The 24,457-nt window shown below is 30.5% G+C and overlaps 1 protein-coding gene across 1 annotated transcript in view; it reads right to left on the bottom strand.

Annotated features, from left to right (window-relative positions):
* LOC143227925 (hemicentin-1-like) overlaps positions 1-24,457 on the bottom strand; it is a 108,999-nt gene that overhangs the window by 39,122 nt on the left and 45,420 nt on the right. Inside the window, exons 15-20 of the mRNA XM_076459280.1 lie at positions 18,723-19,037; positions 17,966-18,247; positions 12,726-13,031; positions 7,587-7,789; positions 6,015-6,096; positions 4,700-4,990 (exon numbers count right to left, since the gene is read on the bottom strand). Of these exons, the coding sequence (XP_076315395.1) occupies positions 4,700-4,990; positions 6,015-6,096; positions 7,587-7,789; positions 12,726-13,031; positions 17,966-18,247; positions 18,723-19,037 (1,479 nt within the window). The remainder of the gene's footprint in view (positions 1-4,699; positions 4,991-6,014; positions 6,097-7,586; positions 7,790-12,725; positions 13,032-17,965; positions 18,248-18,722; positions 19,038-24,457) is intronic.

Raw genomic sequence — 24,457 nt, 5'->3', positions numbered from 1 at the left:
TGACTGCTGTATTGTATACAACAAATAATGTGACTGCTGTATTATATAGATAACAAATATAATGTGACTGCTGTATTATATATAACAAATATAATGTGACTGCTGTATTATATATAACAAATATAATGTGACTGCTGTATTATATATAACAAATATAATGTGACTGCTGTATTATATATAACAAATAATGTGACTGCTGTATTATATATAACAAATAATGTGACTGTTGTATTGTATGTAACAAACAATGCGAGTGCTGTATTATATATAACAAATATAATGTGACTGCTGTATAATATAAAACAAATAATGTGACTGTTGTATTATATATAACAAATATAATGTGACTGTTATATTGTATATGACAAATATAATGTGACTGTTGTACTGTATGTAACAAATAATGTGACTGTTGTATTGTATATAACAAATATAATGTGACTGCTGTATTATATAAAACAAATATAATGTGACTGTTATATTGTATGTAACAAATATAATGTGACTGTTATACTGTATATAACAAATATAATGTGACTGTTGTATTATATATAACAAATATAATGTGACTGTTGTATTGTATATAACAAATATAATGTGACTGTTGTATTGTATGTACCAAATATAATGTGACTGTTATATTGTATGTAACAAATATAATGTGACTGTTATATTGTATATAACAAATATAATGTGACTGTTGTATTATATAGATAACAAATATAATGTGACTGTTGTATTGTATGTAACAAATATAATGTGACTGTTGTATTATATATAACAAATATAATGTGACTGTTGTACTATATATAACAAATATAATGTGACTGTTGTATTATATATAACAAATATAATGTGACTGTTGTATTATATATAACAAATATAATGTGACTGTTATATTGTATATGACAAATATAATGTGACTGTTGTACTGTATGTAACAAATAATGTGACTGTTGTATTGTATATAACAAATATAATGTGACTGCTGTATTATATAAAACAAATATAATGTGACTGTTATATTGTATGTAACAAATATAATGTGACTGTTATACTGTATATAACAAATATAATGTGACTGTTGTATTATATATAACAAATATAATGTGACTGTTGTATTGTATATAACAAATATAATGTGACTGTTGTATTGTATGTACCAAATATAATGTGACTGTTATATTGTATGTAACAAATATAATGTGACTGTTATATTGTATATAACAAATATAATGTGACTGTTGTATTATATAGATAACAAATATAATGTGACTGTTGTATTGTATGTAACAAATATAATGTGACTGTTGTATTATATATAACAAATATAATGTGACTGTTGTACTATATATAACAAATATAATGTGACTGTTGTACTATATATAACAAATATAATGTGACTGTTGTATTGTATATAACAAATATAATGTGACTGTTGTATTGTATGTACCAAATATAATGTGACTGTTATATTGTATGTAACAAATATAATGTGACTGTTATATTGTATATAACAAATATAATGTGACTGTTGTATTATATAGATAACAAATATAATGTGACTGTTGTATTGTATGTAACAAATATAATGTGACTGTTGTATTATATATAACAAATATAATGTGACTGTTGTACTATATATAACAAATATAATGTGACTGTTGTATTATATATAACAAATATAATGTGACTGTTGTATTGTATATAACAAATATAATGTGACTGTTGTATTGTATGTACCAAATATAATGTGACTGTTATATTGTATGTAACAAATATAATGTGACTGTTATATTGTATATAACAAATATAATGTGACTGTTGTATTATATAGATAACAAATATAATGTGACTGTTGTATTATATAGATAACAAATATAATGTGACTGTTGTATTGTATGTAACAAATATAATGTGACTGTTGTATTATATATAACAAATATAATGTGACTGTTGTACTATATATAACAAATATAATGTGACTGTTGTATTATATATAACAAATATAATGTGACTGTTATATTGTATATAACAAATATAATGTGACTGTTGTATTATATATAACAAATATAATGTGACTGTTATATTGTATATGACAAATATAATGTGACTGTTGTACTGTATGTAACAAATAATGTGACTGTTGTATTGTATATAACAAATATAATGTGACTGCTGTATTATATAAAACAAATATAATGTGACTGTTATATTGTATGTCACAAATATAATGTGACTGTTATACTGTATATAACAAATATAATGTGACTGTTGTATTATATATAACAAATATAATGTGACTGTTGTATTGTATATAACAAATATAATGTGACTGTTGTATTGTATGTACCAAATATAATGTGACTGTTATATTGTATGTAACAAATATAATGTGACTGTTATATTGTATATAACAAATATAATGTGACTGTTGTATTATATAGATAACAAATATAATGTGACTGTTGTATTGTAGGTAACAAATATAATGTGACTGTTGTATTATATATAACAAATATAATGTGACTGTTGTACTATATATAACAAATATAATGTGACTGTTGTATTATATATAACAAATATAATGTGACTGTTATACTGTATATAACAAATATAATGTGACTGTTGTATTATATATAACAAATATAATGTGACTGTTGTATTGTATATAACAAATATAATGTGACTGTTGTATTGTATGTACCAAATATAATGTGACTGTTATATTGTATGTAACAAATATAATGTGACTGTTATATTGTATATAACAAATATAATGTGACTGTTGTATTATATAGATAACAAATATAATGTGACTGTTGTATTGTATGTAACAAATATAATGTGACTGTTGTATTATATATAACAAATATAATGTGACTGTTGTACTATATATAACAAATATAATGTGACTGTTGTATTATATATAACAAATATAATGTGACTGTTATATTGTATATAACAAATATAATGTGACTGTTGTATTGTATGTAACAAATATAATGTGACTGTTGTATTATATAGATAACAAATATAATGTGACTGTTGTATTGTATGTAACAAATATAATGTGACTGTTATATTGTATATAACAAATATAATGTGACTGTTGTATTATATATAACAAATATAATGTGACTGTTATATTGTATATAACAAATATAATGTGACTGTTGTATTGTATGTAACAAATATAATGTGACTGTTATATTGTATATAACAAATATAATGTGACTGTTGTATTGTATATAACAAATATAATGTGACTGTTGTATTGTATGTAACAAATATAATGTGACTGTTGTATTGTATGTAACAAATATAATGTGACTGTTGTATTGTATGTAACAAATATAATGTGACTGTTATACTGTATATAACAAATATAATGTGACTGTTGTATTATATATAACAAATATAATGTGACTGTTGTATTGTATATAACAAATATAATGTGACTGTTGTATTGTATGTACCAAATATAATGTGACTGTTATATTGTATGTAACAAATATAATGTGACTGTTATATTGTATATAACAAATATAATGTGACTGTTGTATTATATAGATAACAAATATAATGTGACTGTTGTATTGTATGTAACAAATATAATGTGACTGTTGTATTATATATAACAAATATAATGTGACTGTTGTACTATATATAACAAATATAATGTGACTGTTGTATTATATATAACAAATATAATGTGACTGTTATATTGTATATAACAAATATAATGTGACTGTTGTATTGTATGTAACAAATATAATGTGACTGTTGTATTATATAGATAACAAATATAATGTGACTGTTGTATTGTATGTAACAAATATAATGTGACTGTTATATTGTATATAACAAATATAATGTGACTGTTGTATTATATATAACAAATATAATGTGACTGTTATATTGTATATAACAAATATAATGTGACTGTTGTATTGTATGTAACAAATATAATGTGACTGTTATATTGTATATAACAAATATAATGTGACTGTTGTATTGTATGTAACAAATATAATGTGACTGTTATATTGTATATAACAAATATAATGTGACTGTTGTATTGTATATAACAAATATAATGTGACTGTTGTATTGTATGTAACAAATATAATGTGACTGTTGTATTGTATGTAACAAATATAATGTGACTGTTGTATTGTATGTAACAAATATAATGTGACTGTTATATTGTATGTAACAAATATAATGACTGTTATATTGTATATAACAAATATAATGTGACTGTTGTATTGTATGTAACAAATATAATGTGACTGTTGTATTGTATGTAACAAATATAATGTGACTGTTATATTGTATATAACAAATATAATGTGACTGTTGTATTGTATATAACAAATACAATGTGACTGTTGTATTGTATATAACAAATACAATGTGACTGTTATATTGTATATAACAAATATAATGTGACTGTTGTATTGTATGTAACAAATATAATGTGACTGTTGTATTGTATGTAACAAATATAATGTGACTGTTGCATTGTATGTAACAAATATAATGTGACTGTTGTATTGTATGTAACAAATATAATGTGACTGTTGCATTGTATGTAACAAATATAATGTGACTGTTGTATTAGACATTATTCTTTCTTTAACACAGATATTTTTGTAACAATAAAAACAAATAATACATTTAAATAAGTACAAACCAAAAACATCCAAACTGAAGTCTAGCTGTTTATTTCCTGCCTTGTTTAGTGCCACACATGAGTACTTTCCAGTGTCGTCTTCCCTGGCTCTTAAAATACTCAGTTGCAGCCCATCAGAGAGGATGTAGACATGGGAATCAGAGCTGTCATTAACAGGTCTGCCGTCTTTAAACCACCGAATCTGTGGCTGTGGATTCCCTGTAACTGGGCATCTCAAGGTTATTGGTCTGTTCAAGTGAACTTTTGGTTCAAAATCCAAGGAAGTGTCTGGACTTTCCAGCTTGGGTGGCACTAGACATAAGAAGACTTTTGCTTGAAACTCATAACACTCAAGTAATTCTGATATCATTTATCAATAGAACATGAATCCAAAAACCAATAACAAGTATCATTAAATGGCATTACTGATTACTATTGAGATAAGAGAAATTTCTGTTATTTAAAAACAAAGATAAGTTTATGACTTAAAATAGTAAATCTATTAACAAAGACCGGCAGAGACACAGAAAACATCTGCAGTCAAATTATTACCTTTATTCTAATACTTATTTAAATACAGAATTTCTAGAATAATACAAAAGAATTTTAATAGCATGCATCAAAATCTTTAAGACTACTTGTCTTAGACCTAACATTAGATAAGCCTATATTAAATATGACCTGTATTTGTTAAAGAGATAAGTTAACACTGTAACTTGTGGATATTTTTTGCTTTAGTTTAGTTAGAGCTAAACATTACCATACTTAATACTATCGATGTCATTCTACAACCTAATGTCAGACTTTTTTAAAACTTTCATAAGTGTTTAATATATTATTATACAAATTGTCCACTAAATTAGGTTTCAATCCTCCATCTTTGGTTTATATCCACCAAAATTAAGTCCATGCAAATTCAGATTGTAATATATGATCACATTTTCACAACAAACAAAAATTATTATACAAGATTTGAACCATACAGAACTGTAGTGGATGAACATAAAATAATGCCCCTTATGTTACAAAGTCAATCCACACACACAGCGTATAATAGAAAAAAGTTTTCATTATCGTACTGCAAATTTGAAAAATGACAAAATGTGGAATTTATAGACATATTGGAATTGATATTTGTTTTGGAACTGCTACACTTTTGGTATTTGTTTTAGAATTGCTACACTTTTGGTATTTGTTTTAGAATTGCTACACTTTTGGTATTTGTTTTAGAACTGCTACACTTTTACACAGAACTGTAATTCTATCTCAAACTATTTTCTAATTGTTTACTAAATAAAGTTTTATGACTACAGGTACACAATCAGCAGAATCCTACCTAAAACGTCAACACTAAAATCTCTTTCTGTTGATCCAGCAATGTTTGTAGCAATGCAAGTAAACCCTCCTTCATGGTGGGCCTTATAGAAATGTTCAAGAAAATATGTTTAAAAAAATCCATTGGATAAACGTTATTATTACCATTTTCAACTTATTTTAGTTACAATATAAATAGTATAAATGTAACTTTGATAGACAACTGCCAAACTTCACAACTTTAGGTGTTAACCCTGATACAGCTTCTACTTCACAAAATAAGCAGTGTCCATCTAGGATTGAAGGGTTGCATCAGGCCCAAAACTCACCATACTTTATTAATCACAACTGAGCTATAATAAAAAAAGAATCAAAATCCAGTAATTCATTATTAACTATTTTCATCCAGAATTATCATTAAAAACAAAAAAATTGATTTTATTCAAATTTTACATAATTTACAAACTGACAGGCAGGACTTTTAAAGGTAATGAAAACTAACACTAAAACATGATACAGATTTATACCATAGTTAACACAGTTAATAACTGAGAAGACATAATAATTTAGTTAGAGGGTATCATCAGAAAACACTCAGCACTGAATGTAATTGGATGAGACAAGGTGTATCTTTCCACCATACCTAATCTCTGGATTGAAAAATGAATCCATATTATATAAGATATTCACAAATTTATCAGGATATTTGGATAAATGATACAGGATGTTACAGTGGACTCAACTGAATATTATACAACAAAAATCTGCTTTAATTAAATAACTGGAACACTTCAATCAATGATTCAGGATACAACTTCAAGCTGGACAGATGATAAGAGGTACCACTACAGACTGAATGGATGATAAAGAGTACCACTACAGACTGGACAGATGATAAAGGATACCACTACAGACTGGATAACTGATAAAGAGTACCACTACAGACTGGACAGATGATAAAGGATACCACTACAGACTGGATAACTGATAAAGGGTACCTCTACAGACTAGACAGATAATAAGGGGTACCTCTAAAAACTGGACAGATGATAAAGGGTACCACTACAGACTGGACAGATGATAAAAGTACTACTACAGAAGAGATAGATGATAAAGGGTACCTCTACAGACTGGACAGACAATAAAGAGTACATCTACAGACTGGACAATGATAAAGGGTATCACTAAAGGCTAAACGGGATGATACACATTATGACAAAGCTTTTTAAATTAAGTAACTAGAAAAATTCAACAAATGATGCACACTATAAAGAAAACTTGGTTAGTACAGACTTTATATATAAATGGTATAAAATGAAACGTAAGTGGACAAATCAGCCTGTTACTGCCAGAGCATGAATTAATGATCTAATTAGTAGAGTATGAGAAAAAATCAAACACGATGATGATGAAATAAATATCATCATAGTAAAATCAGATGAGTCTATGTCATCACCAGTAAGTTTCACTAGATCATACAGTTTTACAGGATGTGTATCAGGAAACCTGACTGATGCAGGTCACTGAATGGTGTCACGATAGCTCTCTAGTACGTGACTAAAAACATTTTATTTCATTTTCTCGAAACACTTACCTGTATTCTAGGTATAGTTAAAAGAGTGTTGTTTTTGGTGAGGTGGAAATTAGGATGGGTGACAGGAGAAATCAGCTGATTGTCTTTTAGCCACATCACATCCGGTTTTGGATTTCCTTCAACAGAACACTCCAGCACTAAAGAATCATTTTCTTTTGCTCTGAGGTTTATTGTAACACTAGGATCCTCTATGGTAGGGGGAACTACAGGAAAATAACCAATAGGTTTGTCAGTACTCCTACACAACTTAGATTTAATTCTATATGGATGAGTAATACAGTGTCCTGTCATTGAAAAAATGTCAAATACAGTCAAGTTTCAACTGTCTGTGACTATTAAAGAAATACAGATATGCCCCTTCTCAATCACTATAAATTCTGCTATAAAGTAAAGATAGACAGAACTTGAGATACACCATGTATGAGTTACCTATTCTTGTTGTTTTATTTTGTATATAGTCATTATCTATGAAGTCAATCTATTATTTATTAAATTAATATGATTTAAGTAATAAGTTTTCATCCCCAAATAGCTTGAACTTGTCGTAACATTCTAAGTCTTTCACTAGAGCCTTGGAGAAATAATAACAAAACACTAAGGGCACAATTACCTGCCAAAAGTTCTGAAGGGAAAGTTTGAAGCAAATACATTTCTTTTTATTTTCAAATTAAAATGTCCGAGTAATCTAATTTAACTAAACCTCACCACTGTAGAAATATCTTGAGTTAAAGGTTTACTGTTTGAGTTTAAAAATGTCCTAGTGAAATTATAAAGTAATATTATATTTCATATAAAGTGCAAAAACATTCTTACAATTCTAGCAAACTTTCATCCAATTTGCTAGAAATAATAAATATTTATTCATCAGTGCATAAGATGTAACAACAATCTTTGTTCTTGTCTATTATGAGCAATTCCTACCTGTCTTCCTGTCAATTAGAAGTAATAACAACCATTGTTCCAGCCTATTAGAAGTAATTCTGACCTGTCTTTCTGTCAATTAGAAGTAATAACACCCACTGTTCCAGCCTATTAGAAGTAATTCTGACTTGTATTCCTGTCAATTAGAAGTAATAACAACCATTGTTCAAGTCTATTAGAAGTAATAACAACCACTGTTCAAGTCTATTAGAAGTAATAACACCCACTGTTCCAGCCTATTAGAAGAAATTCCAACCTGTCTTCCTGTCAATTAGAAGTGATAACAACCATTGTTCCAGCCTATTAGAAGTAATTCTGACCTGTCTTCCTGTCAATTAGAAGTAATAACAACCACTGTTCCAACCTATTAGAAGTAATTCCAACCTGTCTTCCTGTCAATTAGAAGTAATAACAACCACTGTTCCAACCTATTAGAAGTAATTCTGACCTGTCTTCCTGTCAATTAGAAGTGATAACACCCACTGTTCCAGCCTATTAGAAGTAATTCTGACCTGTCTTCCTGTCAATTAGAAGTAATAACAACCACTGTTCCAACCTATTAGAAGTAATTCCAACCTGTCTTCCTGTCAATTAGAAGTAATAACAACCACTGTTCCAACCTATTTGAAGTAATAACAACCACTGTTCCAGCCTATTAGAAGTAATTCTGACCTGTCTTCCTATCAATTAGAAGTAATAACAACCATTGTTCCAGCCTATTAGAAGTAATAACAACCACTGTTCAAGTCTATTAGAAGTAATAACACCCACTGTTCCAGCCTATTAGAAGAAATTCCAACCTGTCTTCCTGTCAATTAGAAGTGATAACAACCATTGTTCCAGCCTATTAGAAGTAATTCTGACCTGTCTTCCTGTCAATTAGAAGTAATAACAACCACTGTTCCAACCTATTAGAAGTAATTCCAACCTGTCTTCCTGTCAATTAGAAGTAATAACAACCACTGTTCCAGCCTATTAGAAGTAATTCTGACCTGTCTTCCTGTCAATTAGAAGTGATAACACCCACTGTTCCAGCCTATTAGAAGTAATTCTGACCTGTCTTCCTGTCAATTAGAAGTAATAACAACCACTGTTCCAACCTATTAGAAGTAATTCCAACCTGTCTTCCTGTCAATTAGAAGTAATAACAACCACTGTTCCAACCTATTAGAAGTAATTCTGACCTGTCTTCCTGTCAATTAGAAGTGATAACACCCACTGTTCCAGCCTATTAGAAGTAATTCTGACCTGTCTTCCTGTCAATTAGAAGTAATAACAACCACTGTTCCAACCTATTAGAAGTAATTCCAACCTGTCTTCCTGTCAATTAGAAGTAATAACAACCACTGTTCCAACCTATTTGAAGTAATAACAACCACTGTTCCAGCCTATTAGAAGTAATTCTGACCTGTCTTCCTATCAATTAGAAGTAATAACAACCATTGTTCCAGCCTATCGGAAGTAATTCTGACCTGTCTTCCTGTCAATTAGAAGTAATAACAACCATTGTTCCAGTATATTAGAAGTAATTCCAACCTGTCTGCCTGTCAATTAGAAGTAATAACAACCACTGTTCCAGTCTATTAAAAGTAATTCCGACCTGTCTTACTGTCAATTAGAAGTAATAACAACCATTGTTCCAGCCTATTAAAAGTAATTCCGACCTGTCTTCCGGTCAATTAGAAGTAATAACAACCATTGTTCCAGCCTATTAAAAGTAATTCCGACCTGTCTTACTGTCAATTAGAAGTAATAACAACCATTGTTCCAGCCTATTAAAAGTAATTCCGACCTGTCTTCCGGTCAATTAGAAGTAATAACAACCATTGTTCCAGGTTACTAAAAGTAATAAATTTTCTTCTATTAGTTCAGTACATTTGTATTTTTAAAAACGTAAAATATTTCACCATTAAATGAATTATTTTCCTTACACAATGAAGTTTCTTTTAAATATCACTATTTATCACAAGAGAAAATCCAGTGTAGGAACACATTACTGACATTTCTACAGATTTATCTCAAACTTTATATCATAATCCTTGCAAAAAAACTTACTCAGAAGAATAAATTTATGATGGCAGGCCAGTACTGATAAATGCTTTCTAAATGTTGGACAGTAACAAAAAAACAAAAACTAAATTTAACAATAAAATCTCTTTTTAAGTTTGTCTAAATGTTTTTCTACAGCACTTCGTATCACTGTTAAGACTGATTGGTTTTCCAGCTGAATTAGAGGACATTGACAAAATTCAGAAATTTTCAGTAATTTTTATGTGGGATCATTCTTACCAAGTACATCCACATCAAACTCTTCATATTAAAAACTGGGATCATTCTTACCAAGTACATCCACATCAAACTCTTCATATTAAAAACTGGGATTATTCATACCTAGAAACATCCACGTCAAACTCTTCATATTAAGAACTGGGATCATTCTTACCAAGTACATCCACATCAAACTCTTCATATTAAAAACTGAAATTATTCTTACCAAGTACATCCACATCAAACTCTTCATATTAAGAACTGGGATCATTCTTACCAAGTACATCCACATCAAACTCTTCATATTAAAAACTGGAATTATTCTTACCAAGTACATCCACATCAAACTCTTCATATTAAAAACTGGTATTATTCTTACCAAGTACATCCACATCAAACTCTTCATATTAAAAACTGGTATTATTCTTACCTTGAACATCCAGATCAAACTCTTCATATTAAAAACTGGGATCATTCTTACCAAGTACATCCACATCAAACTCTTCATATTAAAAACTGGTATTATTCTTACCAAGTACATCCACATCAAACTCTTCATATTAAAAACTGGTATTATTCTTACCAAGTACATCCACATCAAACTCTTCATATTAAAAACTGGTATTATTTTTACCAAGTACATCCACATCAAACTCTTGATATTAAAAACTGGTATTATTCTTACCAAGTACATCCACATCAAACTCTTCATATTAAAAACTGGGATCATTCTTACCAAGTACATCCACATCAAACTCTTCATATTAAGAACTGGGATCATTCTTACCAAGTACATCCACATCAAACTCTTCATATTAAAAACTGGGATCATTCTTACCAAGTACATCCACATCAAACTTTCATATTAAAAACTGGGATCATTCTTACCAAGTACATCCACATCAAACTCTTCATATTAAAAACTGGGATCATTCTTACCAAGTACATCCACATCAAACTTTCACATTAAAAACTGGGATCATTCTTACCAAGTACACCCACATCAAACTCTTCATATTAAAAACTGGGATCATTCTTACCAAGTACATCCACATCAAACTCTTCATATTAAAAACTGGGATCATTCTTACCAAGTACATCCACATCAAACTCTTCATATTAAAAACTGGTATTATTCTTACCAAGTACATCCACATCAAACTCTTCATATTAAAAACTGGTATTATTCTTACCAAGTACATCCACATCAAACTCTTCATATTAAAAACTGGTATTATTCTTACCAAGTACATCCACATCAAACTCTTCATATTAAAAACTGGTATTATTCTTACCAAGTACATCCACATCAAACTCTTCATATTAAAAACTGGGATCATTCTTACCAAGTACATCCACATCAAACTCTTCATATTAAAAACTGGGATCATTCTTACCAAGTACATCCACATCAAACTCTTTATATTAAAAACTGGTATTATTCTTACCAAGTACATCCACATCAAACTCTTCATATTAAAAACTGGTATTATTCTTACCAAGTACATTCACATCAAACTCTTCATATTAAAAACTGGTATTATTCTTACCTTGAACATCCAGATCAAACTTCTTCATATTAAAAACTGGGATTATTCTTACCTAGAAACATCCACATCAAACTCTTCATATTAGAAACTGGGATTATTCTTACCTTGAACATCCAGATAAAACTTCTTCATATTAAAAACTGAGATTATTCTTACCTAGAACATCCATATCAAACTTTTTCATATTAATAACTGGGATTAGTGATGAGTGATGTCGAGAAAACCCACTTGTAGAGAAATATATTTGCAAAAACGGCTCGTTCAGGTTGAGAAAATATTTTACATAGAAGAGCGAACAACGTTTCGACCTTCTTTGGTCATCGTCAGGTTTAGGATGTAAAATATTTTCTCAACCCAAACAAGCCATTTATGCATACATAATAACTGGGATTATTCGTACCTAGAACATCCAGATCAAACTTCTTCCTAATCTCACCAACTTCATTCCTGGCTACACACATATACTCTCCAGCATCCCCTTCCTGAGTGTGTTCAATCCACAGCTTTCTTCTGCTGTCAAAGAAGGACAAGCCAGGATGAGTCTCTGGAGACACAACCTCTCCATCTTTTAGCCAGATAATATGTGGTGGTGGAGTTCCAGAGACAGGACACACAAGACTGACAGGGAGATTCTCCAAAACTTTCTCCTTGTGAAGGATGTCTGGACTGTCTTCTGTCTGTGATGTCTCCTCCAGTTTAGGAGGAACTGAAAAAAGATGTTCAATTAATACATTTAAACACACTCAAACTAACAGATTTAGTTGATGTGTTCTTTAAAATACAAACACACTCAAACTAACAGATTTAGTTGATGTGTTCTTTAAAATACAAACACACTCAAACTAACAGATTTAGTCGATGTGTTCTTTAAAGTATAAACATACTCAAACTAACAGATTTAGTCGATGTGTTCTTTAAAGTTTAAACACACTCTAACTAACAGATTTAGTCGATGTGTTCTTTAAAGTATAAACACACTCAAACTAACAGATTTAGTGATGTGTTCTTTAAAGTATAAACACACTCAAACTAACAGATTTAGTGATGTGTTCTTTAAAGTATAAACACACTCAAACTAACAGATTTAGTGATGTGTTCTTTAAAGTATAAACACACTCAAACTAACAGATTTAGTCGATGTGTTCTTTAAAGGTTAAACACACTCAAACTAACATATTTAGTTGATGTGTTCTTTAAAGTATAAACACACTCAAACTAACAGATTCAGTTGATATGTTCTTTAAAGTTTAAACACACTTAAACTAACAGAGTTTGTTGATGTGTTCTTTAAAGTATAAACATACTCAAACTAACAGATTTAGTCGATGTGTTCTTTAAAGTATAAACACACTCAAACTAATAGATTTAGCTGATGTGTTCTTTAAAGTATAAACATACTCAAACTAATAGATTTAGCTGATGTGTTCTTTAAAGTATAAACACACTCAAACTAACAGATTTAGTCGATGTGTTCTTTAAAGTATAAACACACTCAAACTAACAGACTTGGTCGATGTGTTCTTTAAAGTATAAACACACTCAAACTAACAGATTTAGTCGATGTGTTCTTTAAAGTATAAACACACTCAAACTAACAGATTTAGTCGATGTGTTCTTTAAAGTATAAACACACTCAAACTAACAGATTTAGTCGATGTGTTCTTTAAAGTATAAACACACTCAAACTAACAGATTTAGTTGATGTGTTCTTTAAAGTTTAAACACACTCAAACTAACAGATTCAGTTGTTCTTTAAAGTTTAAACATACTCAAACTAACATATTTAGTTGATGTGTTCTTTAAAGTATAAACACACTCAAACTATCAGATTCAGTTGATATGTTCTTTAAAGTTTAAACACACTTAAACTAACAGAGTTTGTCGATGTGTTCTTTAAAGTATAAACACACTCAAACTAACAGATTTAGTGATGTGTTCTTTAAAGTATAAACACACTCAAACTAACAGATTTAGTGATGTGTTCTTTAAAGTATAAACACACTCAAACTAACAGATTCAGTTGATATGTTCTTTAAAGTTTAAACACACTTAAACTAACAGAGTTTGTCGATGTGTTCTTTAAAGTATAAACATACTCAAACTAATAGATTTAGCTGATGTGTTCTTTAAAGTATAAACATACTCAAACTAATAGATTTAGCTGATGTGTTCTTTAAAGTATAAACACACTCAAACTAACAGATTTAGTCGATGTGTTCTTTAAAGTATAAACACACTCAAACTAACAGACTTGGTCGATGTGTTCTTTAAAGTATAAACACACTCAAACTAACAGATTTAGTCGATGTGTTCTTTAAAGTATAAACACACTCAAACTAACAGATTTAGTTGATGTGTTCTTTAAAGTTTAAACACACTCAAACTAACAGATTCAGTTGATGTGTTCTTTTAAGTTTAAACACACTCAAACTAACAGACTTGGTCGATGTGTTCTTTCAAGTATAAACACACTCAAACTAACAGATTTAGTCGATGTGTTCTTTAAAGTATAAACACACTCAAACTAACAGATTTAGTCGATGTGTTCTTTAAAGTATAAACACACTCAAACTAACAGATTTAGTTGATGTGTTCTTTAAAGTTTAAACACACTCAAACTAACAGATTCAGTTGATGTGTTCTTTTAAGTATAAACACACTCAAACTAACAGATTCAGTTGATGTGTTCTTTAAAGTTTAAACATACTCAAGCTAATAGATTTATTTAATACATTCTTTAAAGTTTATCATACTCAAGCCAAAAAATTTAGTTACTATGTTCTTTAAATGAAGGTTTAAACTTGTTTAGGCCAACAGATTTAATTAATACATTATTTAAATGAAGGTTTATCTTTATTGAGGACAACAAATTTAATTAATACACTATTTAAATGAAGGTTTAAATTTATTCAGACCAATAAATTTAGTTAATACACTATTTATATGAAGATTTATCCTTACTCGAGCCAACAGATTTAACTAATACACTATTTAAATGAAGGTTTATCCTTACTCAAGCCAACAAATTTAGTTAATACTTTCTTTAAATGAAGGTTTATCCTTACTCAAGCCAACAAATTTAGTTAATACACTATTTAAATGAAGGTTTAAACTTATTTAGGCCAACAGATTTAATTAATAGATTTTTAAATGAAGGTTTATCCTTACTCAAGCCAACAGATTTAGTTAATAGATTTTTTAAATCAAGGTTTATCCTTACTCAAGCCAACAAATTTAGTTAATACTTTCTTTATATGAAGGTTTATCCTTACTCAAGCCAACAAATTTAGTTAATACTTTCTTTATATGAAGGTTTATCCTTACTCAAGCCAACAAATTTAGTTAATACTTTCTTGAAATGAAGGTTTATCCTTACTCAAGCCAACAGATTTAGTTAATAGATTTTTAAATGAAGGTTTATCCTTACTCAAGCCAACAGATTTAGTTAATAAATTTTTAAATGAAGGTTTATCCTTACTCAAGCCAACAGATTTAGTTAATAGATTTTTTAAATGATGGTTTATCCCTACTCAAGCCAACAGATTTAGTTAATAGATTTTTTAAATGAAGGTTTATCCGTACTCAAGCCAACAGATTTAGTTAATAGATTTTTTAAATCAAGGTTTATCCTTATTCAAGCCAACAAATTTAGTTAATACTTTCTTTAAATGAAGGTTTATCCTTACTCAAGCCAACAGATTTAGTTAATAGATTTTTTAAATGAAGGTTTATCCTTACTCAAGCCAACAGATTTAGTTAATGAAATATTTATTATGTGCATTATGAAAAGATTTTAAGCAAATCAACAAGTAATAACCACAGCCAATAATGGAATGTCACATACCAGAATAAAAATTTCACATTATTTGATATTCACTTCATTTAGTAAAAGTAAATACTAGTCCTTCCAAATGCAAAATATTCATGGACTCAAATAATAAAGTTGTGCTGAAGGATTAGAGCCTACATGACGTGTAATATGTATCAAAGACAACCAACACAGATAATATTTGATCACATCAAATTTGGGCACCAAGACAACCAACACAGATAATATTTGATCACATCAAATTTGGGCACCAAGACAACCAACACAGATAATATTTAATCACATCAAATTTGGGCACCAAGACAACCAACACAGATAATATTTAATCACATCAAATTTGGGCACCAAGACAACCAACACAGATAATATTTAATCACATCAAATTTGGGCACCAAGACAACCAACACAGATAATATTTAATCACATCAAATTTGGGCACCAAGACAACCAACACAGATAATATTTAATCACATCAAATTTGGGCACCAAGACAACCAACACAGATAATATTTAATCACATCAAATTTGGGCACCAAGACAACCAACACAGATAATATTTAATCACATCAAATTTGGGCACCAAGACAACCAACACAGATAATTTTTAACCATATCTTTTGCCAACAAAGTACAGAATCTTGTAACAGGTGAGAATCCATTAAGAAAAAGCCATTAACATGACTAGACAACAGTATCTTGTCTACAAATGAGGCCAACAAGGGTATAAATTCACCACTTTCACTTATACCTCCCATTCAACTGTTCTATAGCTGAAAATTAGATGTGTATTACTAATGTTTCACGTGAAAACATACTGATCAAACTGCCAGATGCATGTAGTTCTGTATAAAATAACTGTTGAAATTAATGCTGGTAAACTTTTGTCATCAATCACTATGTTTGTTACTGACAGAAGTATGGAAGGTATGTTGGCCTTTGGATATGAAATTCTTACAGCAAAACCTTTTGTAATGCAAATTATGCTGGAGGGCTGCCTTCACAGTGTACAGTCATCAGACAGAGCATGACCAAGTATGAGAACAGGAACTGTAACAAGGTGAGGATGCAACACTGTTTTAGAATAACATAACCTTCTGTACATCATGTGAAGTTTCAAGTTCATTGAAGCCAATTCGATTAATGAAGCCCTTAAATATAGTTTGAAACTTATTACAGCCAACAGATTGAGTTAAGCCTATAAATACTGTTACACACACCTGATTTTAATCAGACCAGGACCAAACATGCACATATACTGATGATGTAGATGTGATTAATCTCTAAAAGAATGTTGTCAACTGCTTCCCTTCACAAAGTGTTAAATTAAAGCTTAAAAATTAGATTCTATAAATTGAGAATATTTACCTTATGACTTTTAGAACTATATTTATCTCACTCCAATTAAAAAAAACAAAAAACATTTATATGATGAGGCATAAAAGGATCCTTGGATTATAAACTATATCACAAAATAAGAAGACTTATAAATGAACAACATAAAACATTATAAGGGTTCTCAAACCAAAACATGAAAACAGAATATTATAAATGTTAGTATATAAATAATTCCAAAACTTTGGTGTAAAACATGCTTGAAATATATTTAAAAAAAAAGTTGGTGTCAGAGTTACTGACTTTTTATATTTTTGTCAGTGAGAATAAAAAAACACATACATTAATGTTTGTTTCTAAATGTATAAAAGAGTTTTGTCAGTTATAATGGCAATCACCCAGTGTATTTCTGCCACAAAAACAACATTTTATCAACCCAAATCATAACAACAAAACAGTCAACAACTGAAGCAACCAACCCAAAACTTTGAGGTTTACATCTTTCTCTGCAGAACCAGCGTTGTTAGCAGCCAAACAAGTGTATCGACCCCCATCTCTTATGGCAGCTTTGTCAACTAGAAGGTGACCATTTGGCAGAATGATTGTGTCTGGAGAGGAAAATGATGATAAAAGCTGACCATTCTTCATCCAGGTTATAACAGGACTTGGGTGACCACTTGCTTCACATTCGAGCACAATGCTGTCACCTTCCTTAACTTTGGCATTTTCAACTTTCTCCTGGGCCTGAATCCTAGGGGGAACTTGGAAGACATAAACAACTGTTGTAATATCTTGAAATAGTTAAACAACTATTCAAATAAAGACTGAGTAGTTACATAAATTAATAATAGCACTGTAACACATTTTTAAATCTACTACTAAGAAGAGAAACTATTTCCACAAGGCTGTAAAAAGATGAATCAATGTGGCCACTCATTAGCCCTTAACCAAGACAATTAAGTGTGGTCACTTAGTAAGGGAACAAAATGGTTCATTGTGGCTATTTAGTGACTGAACCAAAATAATTTTAAAACCTTACTGAAACAATTTAATAATGACCACTAATATTAGTTTACTAACTTCTACTTGTAACACATTACTTTGAACAATTTATCAAATGAAACATGATTTTCTTTTGAGTTAGCTTATTTTTGATAGATTTTTAAATAAACGTTATTTATACTCACATTATGTATATAATGTTTTAATGTAAATAACAATTGTAGTTTATCATACCCAAAACATCCAGATTAATTTCTTTGGAGACTTCTCCAGCAATGTTCCTGGCTTCACAAGTATACTGCCCAGCATCATCATTCTTGGCATGATTGATAAGGATGCGCTGACCACTGTCCATAAGTTGAACATCTGATACAATATCACCTCTGCGACTCTGTGGGTTCACGTAGAGAGGAGGTTCAAATATTGTGCCATCTTTCTTCCAAGTAATCTTGGGGGTTGGAAGACCAGTTACAAGACATTCTAAAACTGTACGCTGAGAAATAACCACTTCTTTGTAATCCGTTTCTGGACCATCGAGACTCGGAGGAACTAGAAACATACAAAAACTACCAAATTTTATTATTCTTTAAGGAAACCATGAAACAATAAGATTATCTTATCCTAATAATTAATATTAAATACTTAAGTGAAAAGAGACTCCTGAACCAGGATCTCTTCCTAAGAAGACAAGTAAAATTTACTATTCAGAACATCAAGAGGGATGGTTGCTACTCTTGAGTAGGTCAGCAGTGCAGCACTGGTTTTCTTAGTAAGAAGATCTTGCTTCAGGTCCTAGTACAAGAATATTTTCTTTCACTTATTAGTTTGTTATACTGAATATTTAGTATTAATTACTTCAATACTCTAAGTCTAACAGAAAGTTACTATAATACAAAATTAGTTAGTAAGTTGTCTTCACCACCGACATGTTTAACCAGCTTGAGTGAACAAAATGAAGTATAGAAAAAATGTTTTACTTGAACAGAAAACTGAAAATAGTTATTAACACTTTACCAATAAATAAAACATTACTGTAACAATAAACAAACAACTTCCTAATGCTTGAAGAACAAAGTAAATTACATAATGTATCAACAATCCATATAGTTGTTAATTCCCCATAGAACAGTTTAAAGTACTAACCTAACATTCACAGTAAACTCCTGTATCCCATGTCGAGATACATTATGTAGAACAGTTTACAAGTACTAACCTAACATTCACAGTAAACTCCTGTGTCCCATGTCCAGATACATTATGTAGAACAGTTGACAAGTACTAACTTAACATTCACAGTAAACTCCTGTATCCCATGTCCAGATACATTATGTAGAACAGTTTACAAGTACTAATCTAACATTCACAGTAAACTCTTGTATCCCATGTCGAGATACATTATGTAAAACAGTTTACAAGTACTAATCTAACATTCACAGTAAACTCTTGTATCCCATGTCGAGATACATTATGTAAAACAGTTTACAAGTACTAACTTAACATTCACAGTAAACTCCTGTATCCCATGTCCAGATATATTATGAAGAACAGTTTACAAGTACTAACTTAACATTCACAGTAAACTCATGTATCCCATGTCCAGATACATTATGTAGAACTGTTTACAAGTACTAACCTAACATTCACAGCAAACTCCTGTATCCCATGTCCAGATATATTATGTAGAACAGTTTAAAGTACTAACCTAACATTCACAGTAAACTCCTGTATCCATGTCCAGCTACATTATGTAGAAGAGTTTACAAGTACTAACTTAACATTCACAGTAAACTCCTGTATCCCATGTCCAGATACATTATGTAGAACAGTTTACAAGTACTAACCTAACATTCACAGTAAACTCATGTATCCCATGTCCAGATACATTATGTAGAACTGTTTACAAGTACTAACCTAACATTCACAGCAAACTCCTGTATCCCATGTCCAGATACATTATGTAGAACTGTTTACAAGTACTAACCTAACATTCACAGCAAACTCCTGTATCCCATGTCCAGATATATTATGTAGAACAGTTTAAAGTACTAACCTAACATTCACAGTAAACTCATGTATCCCATGTCCAGATACATTATGTAGAACAGTTTACAAGTACTAACCTAACATTCACAGTAAACTCCTGTATCCCTTGTCCAGATACATTATGTAGAACAGTTTACAAGTACTAACCTAACATTCACAGTAAACTCCTGTATCCCATGTCCAGATACATTATGTAGAACAGTTTACAAGTACTAACCTAACATTCACAGTAAACTCCTGTATCCCATGTCCAGATACATTATGTAGAACAGTTGACAAGTACTAACTTAACATTCACAGTAAACTCCTGTATCCCATGTCCAGATACATTATGTAGAACAGTTTACAAGTACTAATCTAACATTCACAGTAAACTCCTGTATCCCATGTCCAGATACATTATGTAGAACAATTTACAAGTACTAATCTAACATTCACAGTAAACTCTTGTATCCCATGTCGAGATACATTACGTAAAACAGTTTACAAGTACTAATCTAACATTCACAGTAAACTCTTGTATCCCATGTCGAGATACATTATGTAAAACAGTTTACAAGTACTAACCTAACATTCACAGTAAACTCCTGTATCCCATGACCAGATACATTATGTAAAACAGTTTACAAGTACTAACCTAACATTCACAGTAAACTCCTGTATCCCATGACCAGATACATTATGTAGAAGAGTTTACAAGTACTAACCTAACATTCACAGTAAACTCCTGTATCCCATGTCCAGATACATTATGTAGAACAGTTTACAAGTACTAACTTAACATTCACAGTAAACTCATGTATCCCATGTCCAGATACATTATGTAGAACAGTTTACAAGTACTAATCTAACATTCACAGTAAACTCCTGTATCCCTTGTCCAGATATATTATGTAGAACAGTTTACAAGTACTAATCTAACATTCACAGTAAACTCCTGTATCCATGTCCAGCTACATTATGTAGAAGAGTTTACAAGTACTAACTTAACATTCACAGTAAACTCATGTATCCCATGTCCAGATACATTATGTAGAACAGTTTACAAGTACTAATCTAACATTCACAGTAAACTCCTGTATCCCTTGTCCAGATACATTATGTAGAACAGTTTACAAGTACTAATCTAACATTCACAGTAAACTCCTGTATCCCTTGTCCAGATATATTATGTAGAACAGTTTACAAGTACTAACCTAACATTCACAGTAAACTCCTGTATCCCATGTCCAGATACATTATGTAGAACAGTTTACAAGTACTAACCTAACATTCACAGTAAACTCCTGTATCCCATGTCCAGATACATTATGTAGAACAGTTTACAAGTACTAACCTAACATTCACAGTAAACTCCTGTATCCCATGTCTAGATACATTATGTAGAACAGTTTACAAGTACTAACCTAACATTCACAGTAAACTCCTGTATCCCTTGTCCAGATACATTATGTAGAACAGTTTACAAGTACTAACCTAACATTCACAGTAAACTCCTGTATCCCATGTCCAGATACATTATGTAGAACAGTTTACAAGTACTAACCTAACATTCACAGTAAACTCATGTATCCCATGTCCAGATACATTATGTAGAACAGTTTAAAGTACTAATCTAACATTCACAGTAAACTCATGTATCCCATGTCCAGATACATTATGTAGAACAGTTTACAAGTACTAACCTAACATTCACAGTAAACTCATGTATCCCATGTCCAGATACATTATGTAGAACAGTTTACAAGTACTAACTTAACATTCACAGTAAACTCCTGTATCCCATGTCCAGATATATTATGAAGAACAGTTTACAAGTACTAACTTAACATTCCCAGTAAACTCATGTATCCCATGTCCAGATACATTATGTAGAACTGTTTACAAGTACTAACCTAACATTCACAGCAAACTCCTGTATCCCATGTCCAGATATATTATGTAGAACAGTTTAAAAGTACTAACCTAACATTCACAGTAAACTCCTGTATCCATGTCCAGCTACATTATGTAGAAGAGTTTACAAGTACTAACTTAACATTCACAGTAAACTCCTGTATCCCATGTCCAGATACATTATGTAGAACAGTTTACAAGTACTAACCTAACATTCACAGTAAACTCATGTATCCCATGTCCAGATACATTATGTAGAACTGTTTACAAGTACTAACCTAACATTCACAGCAAACTCCTGTATCCCATGTCCAGATACATTATGTAGAACTGTTTACAAGTACTAACCTAACATTCACAGCAAACTCCTGTATCCCATGTCCAGATATATTATGTAGAACAGTTTAAAGTACTAACCTAACATTCACAGTAAACTCATGTATCCCATGTCCAGATACATTATGTAGAACAGTTTACAAGTACTAACCTAACATTCACAGTAAACTCCTGTATCCCTTGTCCAGATACATTATGTAGAACAGTTTACAAGTACTAACCTAACATTCACAGTAAACTCCTGTATCCCATGTCCAGATACATTATGTAGAACAGTTTACAAGTACTAACCTAACATTCACAGTAAACTCCTGTATCCCATGTCCAGATACATTATGTAGAACAGTTGACAAGTACTAACTTAACATTCACAGTAAACTCCTGTATCCCATGTCCAGATACATTATGTAGAACAGTTTACAAGTACTAATCTAACATTCACAGTAAACTCCTGTATCCCATGTCCAGATACATTATGTAGAACAGTTTACAAGTACTAATCTAACATTCACAGTAAACTCTTGTATCCCATGTCGAGATACATTATGTAGAACAATTTACAAGTACTAATCTAACATTCACAGTAAACTCTTGTATCCCATGTCGAGATACATTACGTAAAACAGTTTACAAGTACTAATCTAACATTCACAGTAAACTCTTGTATCCCATGTCGAGATACATTATGTAAAACAGTTTACAAGTACTAACCTAACATTCACAGTAAACTCCTGTATCCCATGACCAGATACATTATGTAGAAGAGTTTACAAGTACTAACCTAACATTCACAGTAAACTCCTGTATCCCATGTCCAGATACATTATGTAGAACAGTTTACAAGTACTAACTTAACATTCACAGTAAACTCATGTATCCCATGTCCAGATACATTATGTAGAACAGTTTACAAGTACTAATCTAACATTCACAGTAAACTCCTGTATCCCTTGTCCAGATATATTATGTAGAACAGTTTACAAGTACTAATCTAACATTCACAGTAAACTCCTGTATCCATGTCCAGCTACATTATGTAGAAGAGTTTACAAGTACTAACTTAACATTCACAGTAAACTCATGTATCCCATGTCCAGATACATTATGTAGAACAGTTTACAAGTACTAATCTAACATTCACAGTAAACTCCTGTATCCCTTGTCCAGATACATTATGTAGAACAGTTTACAAGTACTAATCTAACATTCACAGTAAACTCCTGTATCCCTTGTCCAGATATATTATGTAGAACAGTTTACAAGTACTAACCTAACATTCACAGTAAACTCCTGTATCCCATGTCCAGATACATTATGTAGAACAGTTTACAAGTACTAACCTAACATTCACAATAAACTCCTGTATCCCATGTCCAGATACATTATGTAGAACAGTTTACAAGTACTAACCTAACATTCACAGTAAACTCCTGTATCCCATGTCTAGATACATTATGTAGAACAGTTTACAAGTACTAACCTAACATTCACAGTAAACTCCTGTATCCCTTGTCCAGATACATTATGTAGAACAGTTTACAAGTACTAACCTAACATTCACAGTAAACTCCTGTATCCCATGTCCAGATACATTATGTAGAACAGTTTACAAGTACTAACCTAACATTCACAGTAAACTCATGTATCCCATGTCCAGATACATTATGTAGAACAGTTTAAAGTACTAATCTAAC

Source organism: Tachypleus tridentatus, chromosome 10 (genome assembly GCF_004210375.1).
Source record: "Tachypleus tridentatus isolate NWPU-2018 chromosome 10, ASM421037v1, whole genome shotgun sequence".
Lineage (NCBI taxonomy): Eukaryota > Metazoa > Arthropoda > Merostomata > Xiphosura > Limulidae > Tachypleus > Tachypleus tridentatus.
The sequence above is the reverse complement of the archived record's forward strand: the minus strand, read 5'-3'. Positions and strand labels throughout refer to the sequence as shown.